At 38.4% G+C, this 14,176-nt stretch overlaps 1 protein-coding gene across 1 annotated transcript in view; it reads left to right on the forward strand.

Moving 5' to 3' along the window:
* The window catches only part of TTLL12 (Tubulin tyrosine ligase-like 12), a 99,806-nt gene that overhangs the window by 35,945 nt on the left and 49,685 nt on the right, over positions 1 to 14,176 (forward strand). The window contains 5 exon segments of the mRNA XM_067084220.1: positions 6,150 to 6,340; positions 7,999 to 8,220; positions 8,722 to 8,833; positions 12,122 to 12,235; positions 12,523 to 12,642. Of these exon segments, the coding sequence (XP_066940321.1) occupies positions 6,150 to 6,340; positions 7,999 to 8,220; positions 8,722 to 8,833; positions 12,122 to 12,235; positions 12,523 to 12,642 (759 nt within the window).

Here is a 14,176-nt window from a genome sequence, read left to right on the forward strand (position 1 = left end):
CTTTACCCAGCTCCCTCACTTCCGAACCTGACCCCCTCGCCAGTCTCGAGTCGAAGATTGTACATAATTTCGATGCTAAGTTGGGAATAACAGTGGATACAGTGACCATTCGGCTCCTCATCCCACCGACGCTCCTGGGCAAAGGTCACTTGCTTACTCCCCTACACATGGGAGCAGTCATACCAGAGGCCCAAGGCAGGTCGGTGGGGTTTGACCATGGGCAGTTGCCCCCTCAGTCAGACCTGTTGCAGTGCCCCTCTCTGGGAGTGCCTGCCTCCTCCCGGGGGGGACTTCTCAGGTCTTATCGACTTGTCTCAGAGGTCAGCTTTCGCCGTCACTAAGGTGATGTTCTCCCCTACAGAGCTCGATCATCTTCTGAAGAGCCTTTTTAGAATTTTCATAGTGATAAGCTTCTTGGATTGGTCAGTGAGTGCATTAGCCTGAAAGATCAAGAACTGCTTTTCACTACCTGAGGAGATCGCAGTGAATTGGCTGAATGTCCTGTCATTCACCTATAAGGGCAACAGGGATGGCTCTCAAGAGTTAGCATCTCTGTATGCCATGGGAGTACTAAAAAAAGAGAGAGCTGTGTTACTCATTTACCATGAAGAGCGTTATGGCTTCACAGAAGTCTACCCTTTTTTACTCTCCTCTCGATTGCCAGTACCTCTTCCCTCAATCTAGAGTCAGAGACATTTCCTCAGAGCTTCAGAAGAAAAGCACGCAAGACCTTTTAGCTTGTTCATCTAGACGCCCCAGGGATCCTTCCTCTACGAGTATCAGGACTGTTTCTCACCCTCAACCACTTCCCTTTCATGGTAGCAGACCCAGAACTCAGTCAAGACCTAAGACAAATCTACATTTCTCTTCTCAACCATTTAAGAAGTCCTCCTCCAAGCCCTCTGCTCGGAAGTGAGGATCCTTTCCTCCATGCGCCAGTAGGAGCCAGGCTCCTCCATTACTGGGAGAGATGGAGCGCAAGGGGACCGGAGGAGTGGATTGTGTCAGTGCTGAAGGAGGGCTACTCCATCCCATTCAAGGAGAAGCCCCATTAGTCAACATGCCCATCATGTTGACCACCTACTCAATAGGATGGTTTTCGTCCCTCTTGAATGAATTCGCATCCCTCCTCGAGAAGAGAGCCATCGAGGAAGTCGAAGAAGCCAGGTCAGACAGTTTTTACAACCGTCTCTTCGTAGTCCCCAAAGTGTCAGGGATGGAGGCCGGTACTGGATGTGAGCGCCTTGAATTTCTTCATCGAAAAGACAAAAGATTCAGCATGGAAACAAGTCACTCTGTCATGTCATCCATTCATCGGGGTGACTGGATGACAACCATGGACATGCAAGATACCCATTTCCACATTCCTGTACATCTGGAGTCCAGGAAGTACCTGGGATTTGTATTTCACAACAGAGTGTACCAGTTTCGAGCCTTATGCTTTGGCCTTTCAACCGCTGCGCAAGTTTTCACTTGAGTCCTTGCTCTGCTCGCTGAGTGGCTACATCTGATGGGAATAAACATCTCCCTCTTTTCAGATAATTGGCTCCTTCAATCACTGTCGAAGGAGAGGTGCATGGAGGACCTTATGAAAACCCTTTAACTAGCACAGGAGTTAGGCCTGCTAATCAACTTCAAGAAGTCCCAGCTGGCTCCAGCACAAATGATTCTCGATTTGGGAATGATGATAAACTCTCAAAGTTTTCAGGTTTCTCCATCCCCCAAAAGAATTCAGTCATGCCTGAAGAAAGTCAACACATTCCTCCCATCAACCAATGGATAAGCCTTCCCAGTACCTTAGCCTCCATGGAGCAATTTGTCTCCCTAGGAAGGCTTCATAGGAGATCTCTTGAGTTATACTTGTGGGTCAGCTGGGACAGAAAAACTCATCCAGACCCATTTGTCTTTAAGATCTCGCCAGAAATAGAGGAGGGTCTCCTATGGTGGAAATCAGAAGACAGGCTGTCAGAAGGGAAGTCCCTTCTTCCATTGAACCCCAACCAAGACTTCTGTGCAAACATGTCGGATCTGGGTTGGGGGCCACTTCTAGGCAACCAAGAAGTGTCCAGAATGTAGTCCCAGGAGCAGATTCACTGACACATCAATCTCAAGGAGCTGACAACAATTCGGCTGGGCTTACAACATTTTGCGTCAGTAGTTCACAGTCAAATAGTGACTGTACATTTGCACAACACTACAGCCCTGATGTACTTAAGGAAGCAAGGGGGACCTCATTCATCCTCCCTTTGCAAAGCAGCGAGAACTCCTTGTATGAGTGAACCGCAACCAGACCATGTTGGTGACTCGGTTCATCCAAGGCAAACTCAACGTCCTTGCAGACGGGTTGAGCCATCACAATCAGGTGCTCCCCACAGAGTGGACTCTTCATATGCAGGTGTGTGGGGATCTGTGGAAACTGTGGGGGAGACCTCTTATAGATCTATTTGCTTGCGACGCCCAAGAATTATCGCCTTCCAGTATTTGTTCACCAGTCCCAGACCCTCTAGCATGGGCAACAGACACCATGCTACAAGACTGATCAAAGAAAGATCTTTACCCCTTCCCACCATCCTGCATGATATGGGAAGTTCTCAACAAGTTCCGCAACCACACGAATGTCATGATGACTCTAGTGGCCCTGTTCTGGCTGCAGCAGGAATGGTTCCCAGATCTCCTCAGGCTGCTGACAGACTTCCCGAGTTTGTTATTACCACAGAGACCAAGTCTGCTCAGACAGCCCCACTTCAGATGGTTCCACCAAGGATTGTCCACTCTGGCCCTGACAGAGTTCAGACTGTTGGGAAACTCCTCAGACAGAAGGGGTTTTCATTAGCTCTTCAGAGGTAATTGCGAAGTGTAGACACCCTTCTTCCGACAAGGTGTATCAAGCCAGGTGGACAGTCTTTAGAGCCTGATGTAAAGGCATGACATCTCATCTTCTGAGACGTCTGTAGCAGACATTGCTGACTTTCTTCTGTCTTTGAAGTTATGTAGGGGTCTTTCCTCCTCTACGATCAAAGGATACAGGGCAATGCTGAGTTCGGCGTTTCAGCACAGAGGAATGGATCTTTCTGATAATCAAGACCTGTCCGACCTCATAAAATCCTTTGATACCTCCAAATCCAAGGGACAAGAGGCCGTCTCTTGGAATTTGTATGTAGTTCTGAAATGGCTCTCGGGACCCCTCTTTGAGTCTCTTCACTCTGCTTTGCTACAAGACCCTACCAGGAAAACCCTCTTTGTTGTAGCATTAGCAACCACCAAATGGGTCAGTGAGGTGCATGCTCTCGACAAGAATTGGATTTTCCCAAGGTGATGCTGTATGTTCATTCACCCTGGGCTTTTTAGCCAAAAATTAAACCCAAACAAACCCCAACCTCATTCCTTCACTATTAAAAGCCTAATGGAGATACTGGGCCCAGATGAGGAGGAGAGAGTTCTGTGCCCAGTGAGAGCACTGAGGTACTACTTGCACAGAATGGAGAAGATTCGAGGTCCTTCGAGTAACTTATGGTGCTCGGTTAGAAATCTGTCCCATTCCCTGTCGAAAAATGGCTTGTCTTTCGTTTTGAAGGATCTGATCACCGAAGCCCATTCTTCAGATTGGAGAAGAGGTCTTAACATCCATCAAAGTCAAGGCTCACGAGACCAGAGTGGTCTCCACTTCGTTAGCCTTCAAACACAGTCTATCTCCATCATCGATTCTTCAAGCATCTTACTGGATGTGTAAGTCTGTCTTTGCATCCCATTATCTTCGTGATGTGGAAACTGTTTTTGATAATTGTATTACTTTAGGGCTGTTGTCCGTGAATAGCATGGTATTTGGGGAGGAAGCATAGGAAGCTTTTCGTCCTTCCTATTTTCTTCGCCTTGTACTAAGGTGTTGAGTCATAAAGGGAGCCTGGGGGTACTGTGTACTTGGAGTGCCCACCAGTCTTAGTTTTTAATGGATGGGTGGTGGTTTCTGCCTTCTGTTAAAGGTTAGGGCACACGAGATTAGGGCGGTGGCCATGTCCTATGCATTTAGACATAATATGTCACTCTCGGCTATCCTCCAGTCGACATACTGGAAGTGCAACTCCATTTTTGCCTCGCAAAATAGAGACTACGTTTGAGAATTGCAGTACCTTACCTTAGGTCTGTTATTGGTGGCTGGCTTGGTATTGGGGGAAGAAGCCTAGGAAGCACCCCTTCCTATCTACAACTTCTTCACCTTGAATTTTGGATGATGAGTTCTTTTTTGGGAAGCAGGGGGGTACATGTGCCTGGAGTGCCCACCAGTCTATGGAAGTGTTATGATGGGTTTTAATTTTTATGGTTGTCGCTGTAGGTAACGATTTTATTTGGTCTTTTATTTGATTTGGTACTGCGCCCAGGGCAAGGGCAAATTTTTTCTTTGTCGCCTTTGAGTATTATTTGGGAAAACTCCTTTACTCAAAAGCTCCCTCTTTAAAATAGGGACTCATCTCGGCTATACCGCTAAGTCACTACAGGTCAAATGAGGACTGACCAAAAGGCAGTAATCTCCTGCTGTTGGTCTCTTATCAGGTAAGGATACGACAAGTATTTTACCAATGTTAACAGGTGTTTCAGACTCATCACATATCTGAATGTTTTTGAAACAGAATGTCCTTTTGTCCTACCACCTATCAATGTGGGATTCAGCTATGTAATTACTTGGTAAGTTGCATATATGAAAATGGTATTTTCATAATAAAACATTGTTTCATATATACTTACCAAGTAATTATAGATCAGAGCCCTCCCTCCTCCCCTCTGATGGACATTAAGCACAAAAGAAGTGATTTTCCCTGTTTTGTTGTACCTATCATTCCCTGACAGAGGGTGGGGTTGTTTCCTACACTTAAAACAATTGAATCGCTACTTCGAACTTCAAATTTTTAACTACCAGTCAAGTAGAAAGTATAGCTATGTAATTACTTGGTAAGTATATATGAAACTTAATTTTATCATGAAAATACCATTTTTATGATAAAGTTTTATATATACTTACCAAGTAATTATGAATCAAAGCCCTCCCTCCTCCACTCATATGGAAAGAAGGGCAAAAGCAATTGAATTCTCTGCTGAAGTTGTTCCTCTCTTACCATGAAAGTGGGCGGGGTCTTGTCACCTACACCGACACTAGCCCTACCGTGAATTTCAAAATTTTTAAGCTGCCGGCAATTGAAACTTTAAGCAATGTAATTACTTCGTAAGTATATATAAAACTTTATTTTATCAAAAAAATGTCATATTTATGGCCCAAGAGACCCATATACTAATAATTAAGGCAAATATTACAAAGGTTAGGAAGTGAATGATAATATAAGCTGAAACAACAAAAAAGTGCAAAAATTAGTTAAAAGCAAGAACTGGTTTTGGAGTCTGGTTGTACAGATGACCAGCTGGATGTTTCTTCATTTTTGAGTGTGTTATGAATGGTAGCTGGCCCTCCTAAAGGCTGTCGTTAAGTGATGGATTTTTAGTGCCAAAGTAATTATTGATACATTTTGATCAGCCTCTTCACCCTTGCTTATCTATGCTCTGCAGTTATCCATGTCAATTCATATACATTATACTGTACAGTACTGTATACTTTACTGGAATAGGTTGATCGTTAGTGGAATGCATTGATCACTACAAAGGTCACTTAACAAATTTGGAATTGTTTATTGCTTTATGAAGCAAATGTTTGTTTTAACTGTTTTTAACTGGTTTTCTTTTAGCCTTACACAAACAGTTTTGTACTTACGTGATAATGGATAACTTAAAAGAAAAAGGTCATTTAACTTAAAAGAAAAAGGTCATTAAAATGAATTCAGGTGATATGTTATGTAGACCTTACTGCCTTTTCATTCATGACATTGCCATTTTTTTAACTTTGAGATTAGTGTTCTAAAAAACAAATGAAAGTTATAGGCAGTATGCATATTTGTATCCTCTACTACCTGTTAACTAGGTAAAGTTACATGTAGAACAGCTCATTGGAAATGGAAATTATGATTCCATATAACAATCACAGTAGTGATATGTAATATTTTATGTCTAGTATTACTGTACTGTATACTTAGTTATTGGTTTAAAAATATGAAAAAGTTACTGTACCAAAATCATTTAAAATATTTTCCCTTCATTCTTTTCTGTAGTCTGGACGTGTAAATGAAACCTTCCCAGATCCAAATATAGAAGTAGAGGATTTACCCAAAGACCAACAATTACGTGTCTATGCTGACTATAAGTATGTTCAAGAATATCTCACGGATTCACGCTTTGTTGTGACGGATTGCCAAGATGAAGCTGATATTTGGTGGCTCTCTACACACTTTAAAGACTTCAAGTAAGATTATATGAAAACAAGGTTTTGTGGATATTGTTTTATTTCACGTGTGCTTATTTCTTATTGTTGAGATTTATATTATAGAAGCTTTAATTTCAGATTGAAATATACTGTACAGTTCCAGTTTTGTTGTTTGTTATCAAATTTCTTCAATTGCTTTAGAGATTTTCTGATTATCTTTTCTGCCAGATTTTTATGCCATTTATTTCACTGTGTGAAGTTGAGGAGCTTTTGTCAATTTTACCAAACTACAGTAAACCCCCCGTATTCGCGTTCTCACAATTTGCGGACTCACGCATTCGCGGGTTTGTCTATGGAACATATCCTACCCATTATTCGCGGAAAATGTGCCCATTTGCAGTATTTTTCACTGAGAAATATTCACTAATTACTGTATTTTCATATAATTTTCATGAATAAATACACTTTTTGTGATAAAACTATTAAAATACTCAGGTATAAGCATTTTTACAGGGTTTTTCTTGTGTTTAAACTATCAAAATGGGCAGTTCTAAGTGTTTTTAGAGGGTTTTAAGTATTTCAGATTTTAGTTATTCGTGGGGGACTGTGGTACGCATCCTCCACGAATACGGGGGTTCACTGTACAGTGATTATTATTATTATTATTATTATTATTATTATTTATTATTATTATTATTATTATTATTATTATTATTATTATTATTATTATTATCCAGTTTTTTTATAAGCTCTTAATGAAATATGTTTGGAATGTACATCATCAGCTCATGATTATTTGACCTAAATGATTATGGCACAGACTTATTTCAAGACATGACAAAAATCATCTAAAATATGGTACTGTAATTTTAAACAAAATGTACATTTGTTTCTTAACAAATCCATCACTTACACTAACTCTCATTCATGGTCTTCAGATGTCTTTGACACTCTATGTCAAATCCAAAAGTTCATATGCTGCACATGTGGTATATGGATTCTGGATTCCAGCCATGTAAAAGGTTTATTTTTCATGTGTGTAGCTTCCTGGCAGCAACCTCTGAATTCCTAGACTTGTATGGTTTTATTTTTTTGTTATTTAAACCTACTTTTTAATCATGCAAACAAGTATTCCCTTTATTATGATCTCTTTCTATTCCATGCATGCTTAGAGTGAAATAATGACTCATAATGAGTCATCAGATTTTTTAGGGGCAGACTTTATCTTACTGACATCACACCATTTTTTTTTTTTTTACTGTAGCAGATACTAGTAATAATGTACACCTGGGTGAACTGGTGGGCAATAGTCTGGGAGTGATACAGACCTAGCAAACATGAGCCAAAAGCCAAGCACTGCACTGCTCAGCCTTGATGCCCAGTATATATTAAAATAAAAGTTTCAACATTCAATTGATAATTAAGCTGTCACAGAAATGCATTGAACTTGGGAGTAATGATGATCATTTCCCATAGCCTCTCAATCTGTTATAGTACTATTTTCTGAGCTTCAAAAGCTAATTCATTCAGCATATTGCATGACCCATATCTGACTACTGTACATTAAACAAGATGATTGTCTGTCATTTTTTCATTGATCCATGTGTTTATTTGTATAGAAAAAATATAATTTTTTTTAATGATGTTTTAAGACTATGTAATTAGATTTAAGCTACATGAATATTTATATCCAACAGGGCTTTGCGACAAAATACTCCTCATCGCAGAGTCAACCAGTTTCCCTGTGAACATGTGCTAACAGTGAAAGATCTCCTGGCAATTATATGTCGTCGTGCATGCAAGCAAGATAATAAGCAAGGAGAGACTGAAATTGAAAACCCCTCATGGTTTCCTGTTACTTACTGTCTGAAAAGAGAGTTGGCAAAATTTGTTTCATATTTTCAGAGGAGAGATAAAAGGTAATTCATTAATGTTTAACCTTTGAATGTACTGTAATTGCAGTTAAGTTTTTTCTTTTTAAGATTGCCACAGTTTTGGTAAAATCGTCTTAATATTTTAGGTAAAAAATTTCAGAGAAGTCTAGTCCACTTAAGGAAATGATTACAGTATACTGATCTAAGTATTTTACTGTGTGTATTTTTTAAAAGTACAGTAATTGAACAAAATTCTTATAAATTTTCTGTATGAAAGCATTTCAGAGCCAGATCCACATGATATATGAAGAATTGCAAAGAAATTCAGTCCACATGAGGAAATAGATTTTTTTATCATGTCTGAAAAGTTGCAATATGCAGCAGGGCCTCGTCTGTGTTAATCTAGATAATTCCAGGATTACTGTATTTAAATTTCTTATGTTTATTAGTCATGCATAAGTTTTTTAAAAAATTGCACTGAGTACATTAGTGTTAATTTTGTTAAATTTATTGTATTGCCAAGTGCTTTGTTATTTTACTCACTAGGGGTGAAGATAATCACTGGATAGTGAAGCCCTGGAACCTTGCTCGAGGACTCGATCACACAGTTACTAACAGTCTGAATCACATTCTACGTTTGCCAAGTACTGGACCCAAGGTAAGCTCACTAGGATTCAGTTTAGCTGGAAGCATTGACAAACATATAAATATGATTTTCCACACTTTGATTTCAAAACTACACTTGAATATTGTAGAAACAAGCTAGTTGATGTTAAATATTCTAGAGCAACAGACATGTGGATAATGTGATAAAAGTTTCAGGGTAATACCACTGTCTCCAACGTTATCAAGTTATCTGGTGCAAGATAGTGATGTTAGGAGGAAATAGTAAATAAATAACCTGCTGGTCACCACTGTAGCAAGTTGCTAGTTCAATACCACTTCTCTGGCCTAGTTTTTTTGGGGCTGGAAATGGGTAACTGTGTATATTCAGTTGAAATTTGTGTGATTTCAAAGAATTAGGAACAAATGTAGGTGAAGCCATTCTTGACTACTTACACTCAGGCATTTTAATATTTTATATTTAACCCTTAAACGCCGAGTCTCTATTTACAAAAGTGTCTGCCGTATGCCGGCGGGGTTTGGGAGTTAGCGCCAAAGCGGAAAGAAAGTTTTTTTTAAAAAATCACAGCACACTTAGTTTTTAAGATTAAGAGTTCATTTTTGGCTCCTTTTTTTGTCATTGCCTGAAGTTTAGTATGCAACCATCAGAAATGAAAAAAAATATCATTATTATCATATATAAATATTGGAATATATGACAGCGCAAAAAAAAATTTCATATATAATTGTATACAAATCGCGCTGTGAGCAAAACAGTTAAAGCTAATGAGCTATTTTTTTTTTTCATTTTATTGTACACTAAATTGTGATGATTTTGGTATATAACAAATTGTAAAACGATCAAAGCAACACAGAGAAAATATCATCACAAAATGATGCATGAATTCGTAACGCGCGAACATAAAAAAGTTTTTTTCAAAAATTCACCATAAATCGAAATATTGTGCTAGGGACTTCCCATTTGTTGCAAAATGAAGGTAAATTATTGAATATTACTAGAATGTAAGAGTTTTAGCTTACAATTGCATTTTTCAACCATTTCGGTCAAGTCAAAATTGACCGAAGGTTGAAGTTTCGGCACTTATTGTGATTTATATGAAAATATTTCAAAACTGATAAAAGCTACAACCATGTGTTATTTTTTGTTGTATTCTACATGAAATTGCACACATTGTCATATATAAAACTTTATGTAACGGCTAATATAAAATGGTTCAAAACTTATGACAAAGTGACTAAAGAAATTCTGAGATTTTCAGCAGAGTTAGCGCGCGTGGAGGTAAGGAAAAAGTTTTTTTCAAAAATTCACCATAAATCGAAATATTGTGCTAGAGACTTCTCGTTTGTTGCAAAATGAAGGTAAATGATTGCATATTACTAGAATGTAAGAGTTTTAGCATACAATTGCATTTTTCGACCATTTCGGTAGAGTCAAAGTTGACCAAAGGTTGAAATTTTGGCACTTATTGTGATTTGTATGAAAATGTCAAAATTGATAAAAGATACAACCATGAGTTATTTTTTGTTGTATTCTACATGAAATTGTGCACATTTTCATATATAAAACTTTATGTAAAGGCTAATAGAAAATGGTGCAAAAATTACAACAGTGACTAAAGAATTTCTGAGATTTTCAGCAGAGTTAGCTGATGCTTTCTTTTGGGATAAGAAAGAAATTCGCGCATGTGCAGCTGGGTCACGCTTGTAAACAAAACAGCAGCGTGATCCGTGAACTCCCAGCATCCCTCAAGGCGCATGATTTAAAATTTTTCGCAAACGAGGCCTATAAGTATTTTTCTGCGAATATTTAAAAAACTTTTTGTAGTCGACGTATTTTACGTCCACTTGGCACCCGACAGACAACTTTTGTCAACATAAAATACATCCAGTCGGCGTTAAATGGTTAATAGATACTATTACAAACTTTTGTTTAGTTTTGTCATATTCTTTGATTCAGAGTGTGTGACCACATACATTCTTTAGCCCTTTATGAGTAGGCGTCATCAACTGACAATTATTCATAGCTTTAGTGTGAATTCCGGGTATCGTCCTGTGAAGATTAGCATTTCACGCTATACAGTTTGAACGAATTTTGCGGGAAAAGTGGTCAGATCACTTCCATGGGTTATAAATGACTCATGGCAACTCTTGCAGCAACTCTATTAGCAAGTCGGTACAGGAGAGAGAGATCAGTTTGCCTTGAGATGTCGTGGGAGAATGTACTGCAGCTCTCCATCCCAGGACGTCTCATAAATATTTTACAGTAAATATACTCAGAATTTGTTACTTATTTTAGTTCTTATCTGTTATGATATTGTGTAGGCTGTAATTATAGTTTTACAAAATAAAATGAAAAAATTATTATAAAAAACATAACTTGGTAACATTAGCATATTTTTTACGACTGTCCTGGTAAAGGAAATATTAACTTTCAACTTCTCTTGGATGGTTCAGAAAAATTTTTAGAATTTTTTTCTTATACCATGTGCATATGTATATCTTCATCTAACCATTGATGTGTTTTTTTTAAACTGGCCAACCTTAAATTTAGCCTAGTCTAGGGGTGTGCTTAATATATATTTAGCCCGTCCTTTAAGGTTAAAAAAAATTACCATAATGAGCGAGATAACCTATAAGTGGGAACTAACCATCTAATGCTACTTCATAAGAATCTTCACTTTTAAAGTGAGGAACCTGAACCAAATTGCATTGGAGGGAATGTACCATAGGGCAAAACAATTGCTGTCATTTACAAAAATATTTGTTATAAAAACTGTGTTCAATGAATTTATACTAAAGCAGATGTTCATTGAAGTATAGGTCAGGTTTGATTGGGTTGGCATCATTGAGTAAAATCTACATGCTATCAATCCAGCTGATGATGTAGATCACTGTTGTTAATATAAATAAGTTTAGCGAGATACTGTCACATTAAATTTCATAGACTCTTATAGAGCCTATATCAAGGATTTGTTCTTAAAGGTGAAAATTGAAGCAAAGTAAAGCTGATTTAGCTGAACAGCTAAGTAGAGAGACAAAAGAGAATGGATGGAAAGTAAAAGGCAGAAAGTAGTGCAGTTGGGGCTGAGGAGACACTGAAAAGCACCATTATTATTATCTACTGTGTGCTACACAAGTCAGATTCACTATAAGTGATGACCAAATACAGGATTGAGAGTGTAGATTCCCCCTATGTGAATCATGTTTTAGGCCTTGCTACCTACAAGGTTTCTTTGAGCCAGCGGTATGAACTGCACATTAGTTGTCTGTACAGTGAACTGACTGTAAGTGAAATCTTTACCAAGAGTACCTCATATTTCAGATTGCTCAGAAGTATATATCAGATCCTGTCCTATTCCATCGTGATGACATTAATGCTGATGTGAAGTTTGATGTGCGTTACATTGTTATGTTGCTCAGTGTCCAGCCCCTCAAGGTTAGTACTGCATATACCACGTTGTGTATGAAGGTCCACATTTATGAAGGCCTGAATTTTTAAACAATTACGATTTTTATCTGTTTGTTAATATTAAATGTAAGTTATATAAACTGCATTTTGATTAAATTTATTTAATTGGTTCAAGCATTGATTGATAGTATTGTGAATCTTTAATGATATCATTTCTGCATTTTTTTGTAAGCTTGGTGTTAATTTGTTCCTGTTGTATACAGTTATGTGCACAATAGTGTAAAAACATTAAGTACTGTAGAACTGTGTTTCAGGTTGCTGTTTATAGGAGGTTTTGGATTCGATTTGCCAATGAACCGTTTGATTTAACACAGCTTCAGAATTCTGAGAAACACTTTACTGTGAATAACTACAATAGCTCATTTCTCTTACAGGTAAGAACTTTACTGTTGAACAATAATTCCCAGTTTTAGTTGTCCCTGAAAATTCATGGGGTTATGGGGACCAGCCCCCACAAAATTGTAAATCAGTGAATAACCCTTGACACTTTAATCCTTGAGATCTATAACAGTGTATTGTCAGCCACAAACATTGACAATATTTAACATAAACAGTTGATTATTTACCAAATTATATGCAATCAGTATATGATCAGTTAACAGTATCAACAGTATAGGATAAGAGAAAGATGGAGAACTTTGTAGTGTGCAGGTATATTGTATAACATTAAGTAAAAGAAAAACATTTATGAAAATACTACTCTGTATTTCCTATTACCACATGTTACTTCTTCCAGATAAATATCATATTTGTAGGAAGCTTGAATTTCAAGTCAGTGGCCCTATGAGCTTGTTCCATATGAATAGGGTTCATGTTCGGAATAATAATAATAATAATAATAATAATAATAATAATAATAATAATAATTTTGGAAAGGATGACTGTACTATGCAAATTTATCTTATACAGGATCTTTTGTATCTTCCTTATAATTTGCTTTTCAGGCTCAGCGATGTTGGTCAGCAACTTGCCAATATTCATACTGGAAAAAATATTCACTCAGAAATCCGTGGATTCCTTCATGGTCTGGATCCAGGTTCTTCTGCTTCAGGTTGTGGTACTGTCGACATGTTTCGACCAGCTCGTTTGTCATCCTCTGGATGTGGTTTAGAAGGATCTGGAGAAATAAAGTGCCTGGGTTGGTATTTATTGTAGGGGAGAGTCTTGATCAGTGCTGAATTATGATTGGCTGCCCTGGCCAGGTCATCTTGGGTGGAGCCTTCTCTCCCATGTTGATGTTTGGGGCTCGTCTTGGGTGTGAGCAGCATTGTAGTACTGGGGATGAACAGGAGAATTTCAATCCTCAGATGCAGAATTTTGATTCGCTCGCTCGCTTTGGGGGTCGCTCGGTGCAGGTCTCATGGCAGCTGTGGGGAGGAGAAAGGTTTCCTGCATAATGTTGAGGGTTGGTTTCTCCCTCCCAATGTGCAATGCTTCCAAGAGGCGCAGGCGGTGGTGGTCCATAGTTCGGTCAATTATTTCCATATTCGTGATTATATCTTTTCTTGCAATTCTCTTGGGCGTGGCAAGAAATCCTCTTGGAGAAACGCATGGTGGTCATATTGATGTAAGAACCGAGGCATCCTCAGATGGGGCATGAGTACCGGTATACCACATTGGTTCCCTTCAAGGGGTCCTGCTGAGGTGGGGGCTGGATTGTTACGCATCACCAGGCTGATCGTCTTTTTGCTCTTATAATAAATGACCAGATGACTATTCTTATTGGGGTCAGCGGGGCAGACATTATCCTCGATGATGTTCTTGAGTGCTCGTTCATCTTCTTTATATTTATGATGAAATTGTCCTTTATAGAAGAGTTCTATGCATTCAGGGCATTGGGACGTGGTTCCTGCTGCTACCATTTATTGATGTTCACCTTGATATTCGTCTATATTTCGTTTTGGGTGT

Source organism: Macrobrachium rosenbergii, chromosome 41, assembly GCF_040412425.1.
Source record: "Macrobrachium rosenbergii isolate ZJJX-2024 chromosome 41, ASM4041242v1, whole genome shotgun sequence".
NCBI lineage: Eukaryota > Metazoa > Arthropoda > Malacostraca > Decapoda > Palaemonidae > Macrobrachium > Macrobrachium rosenbergii.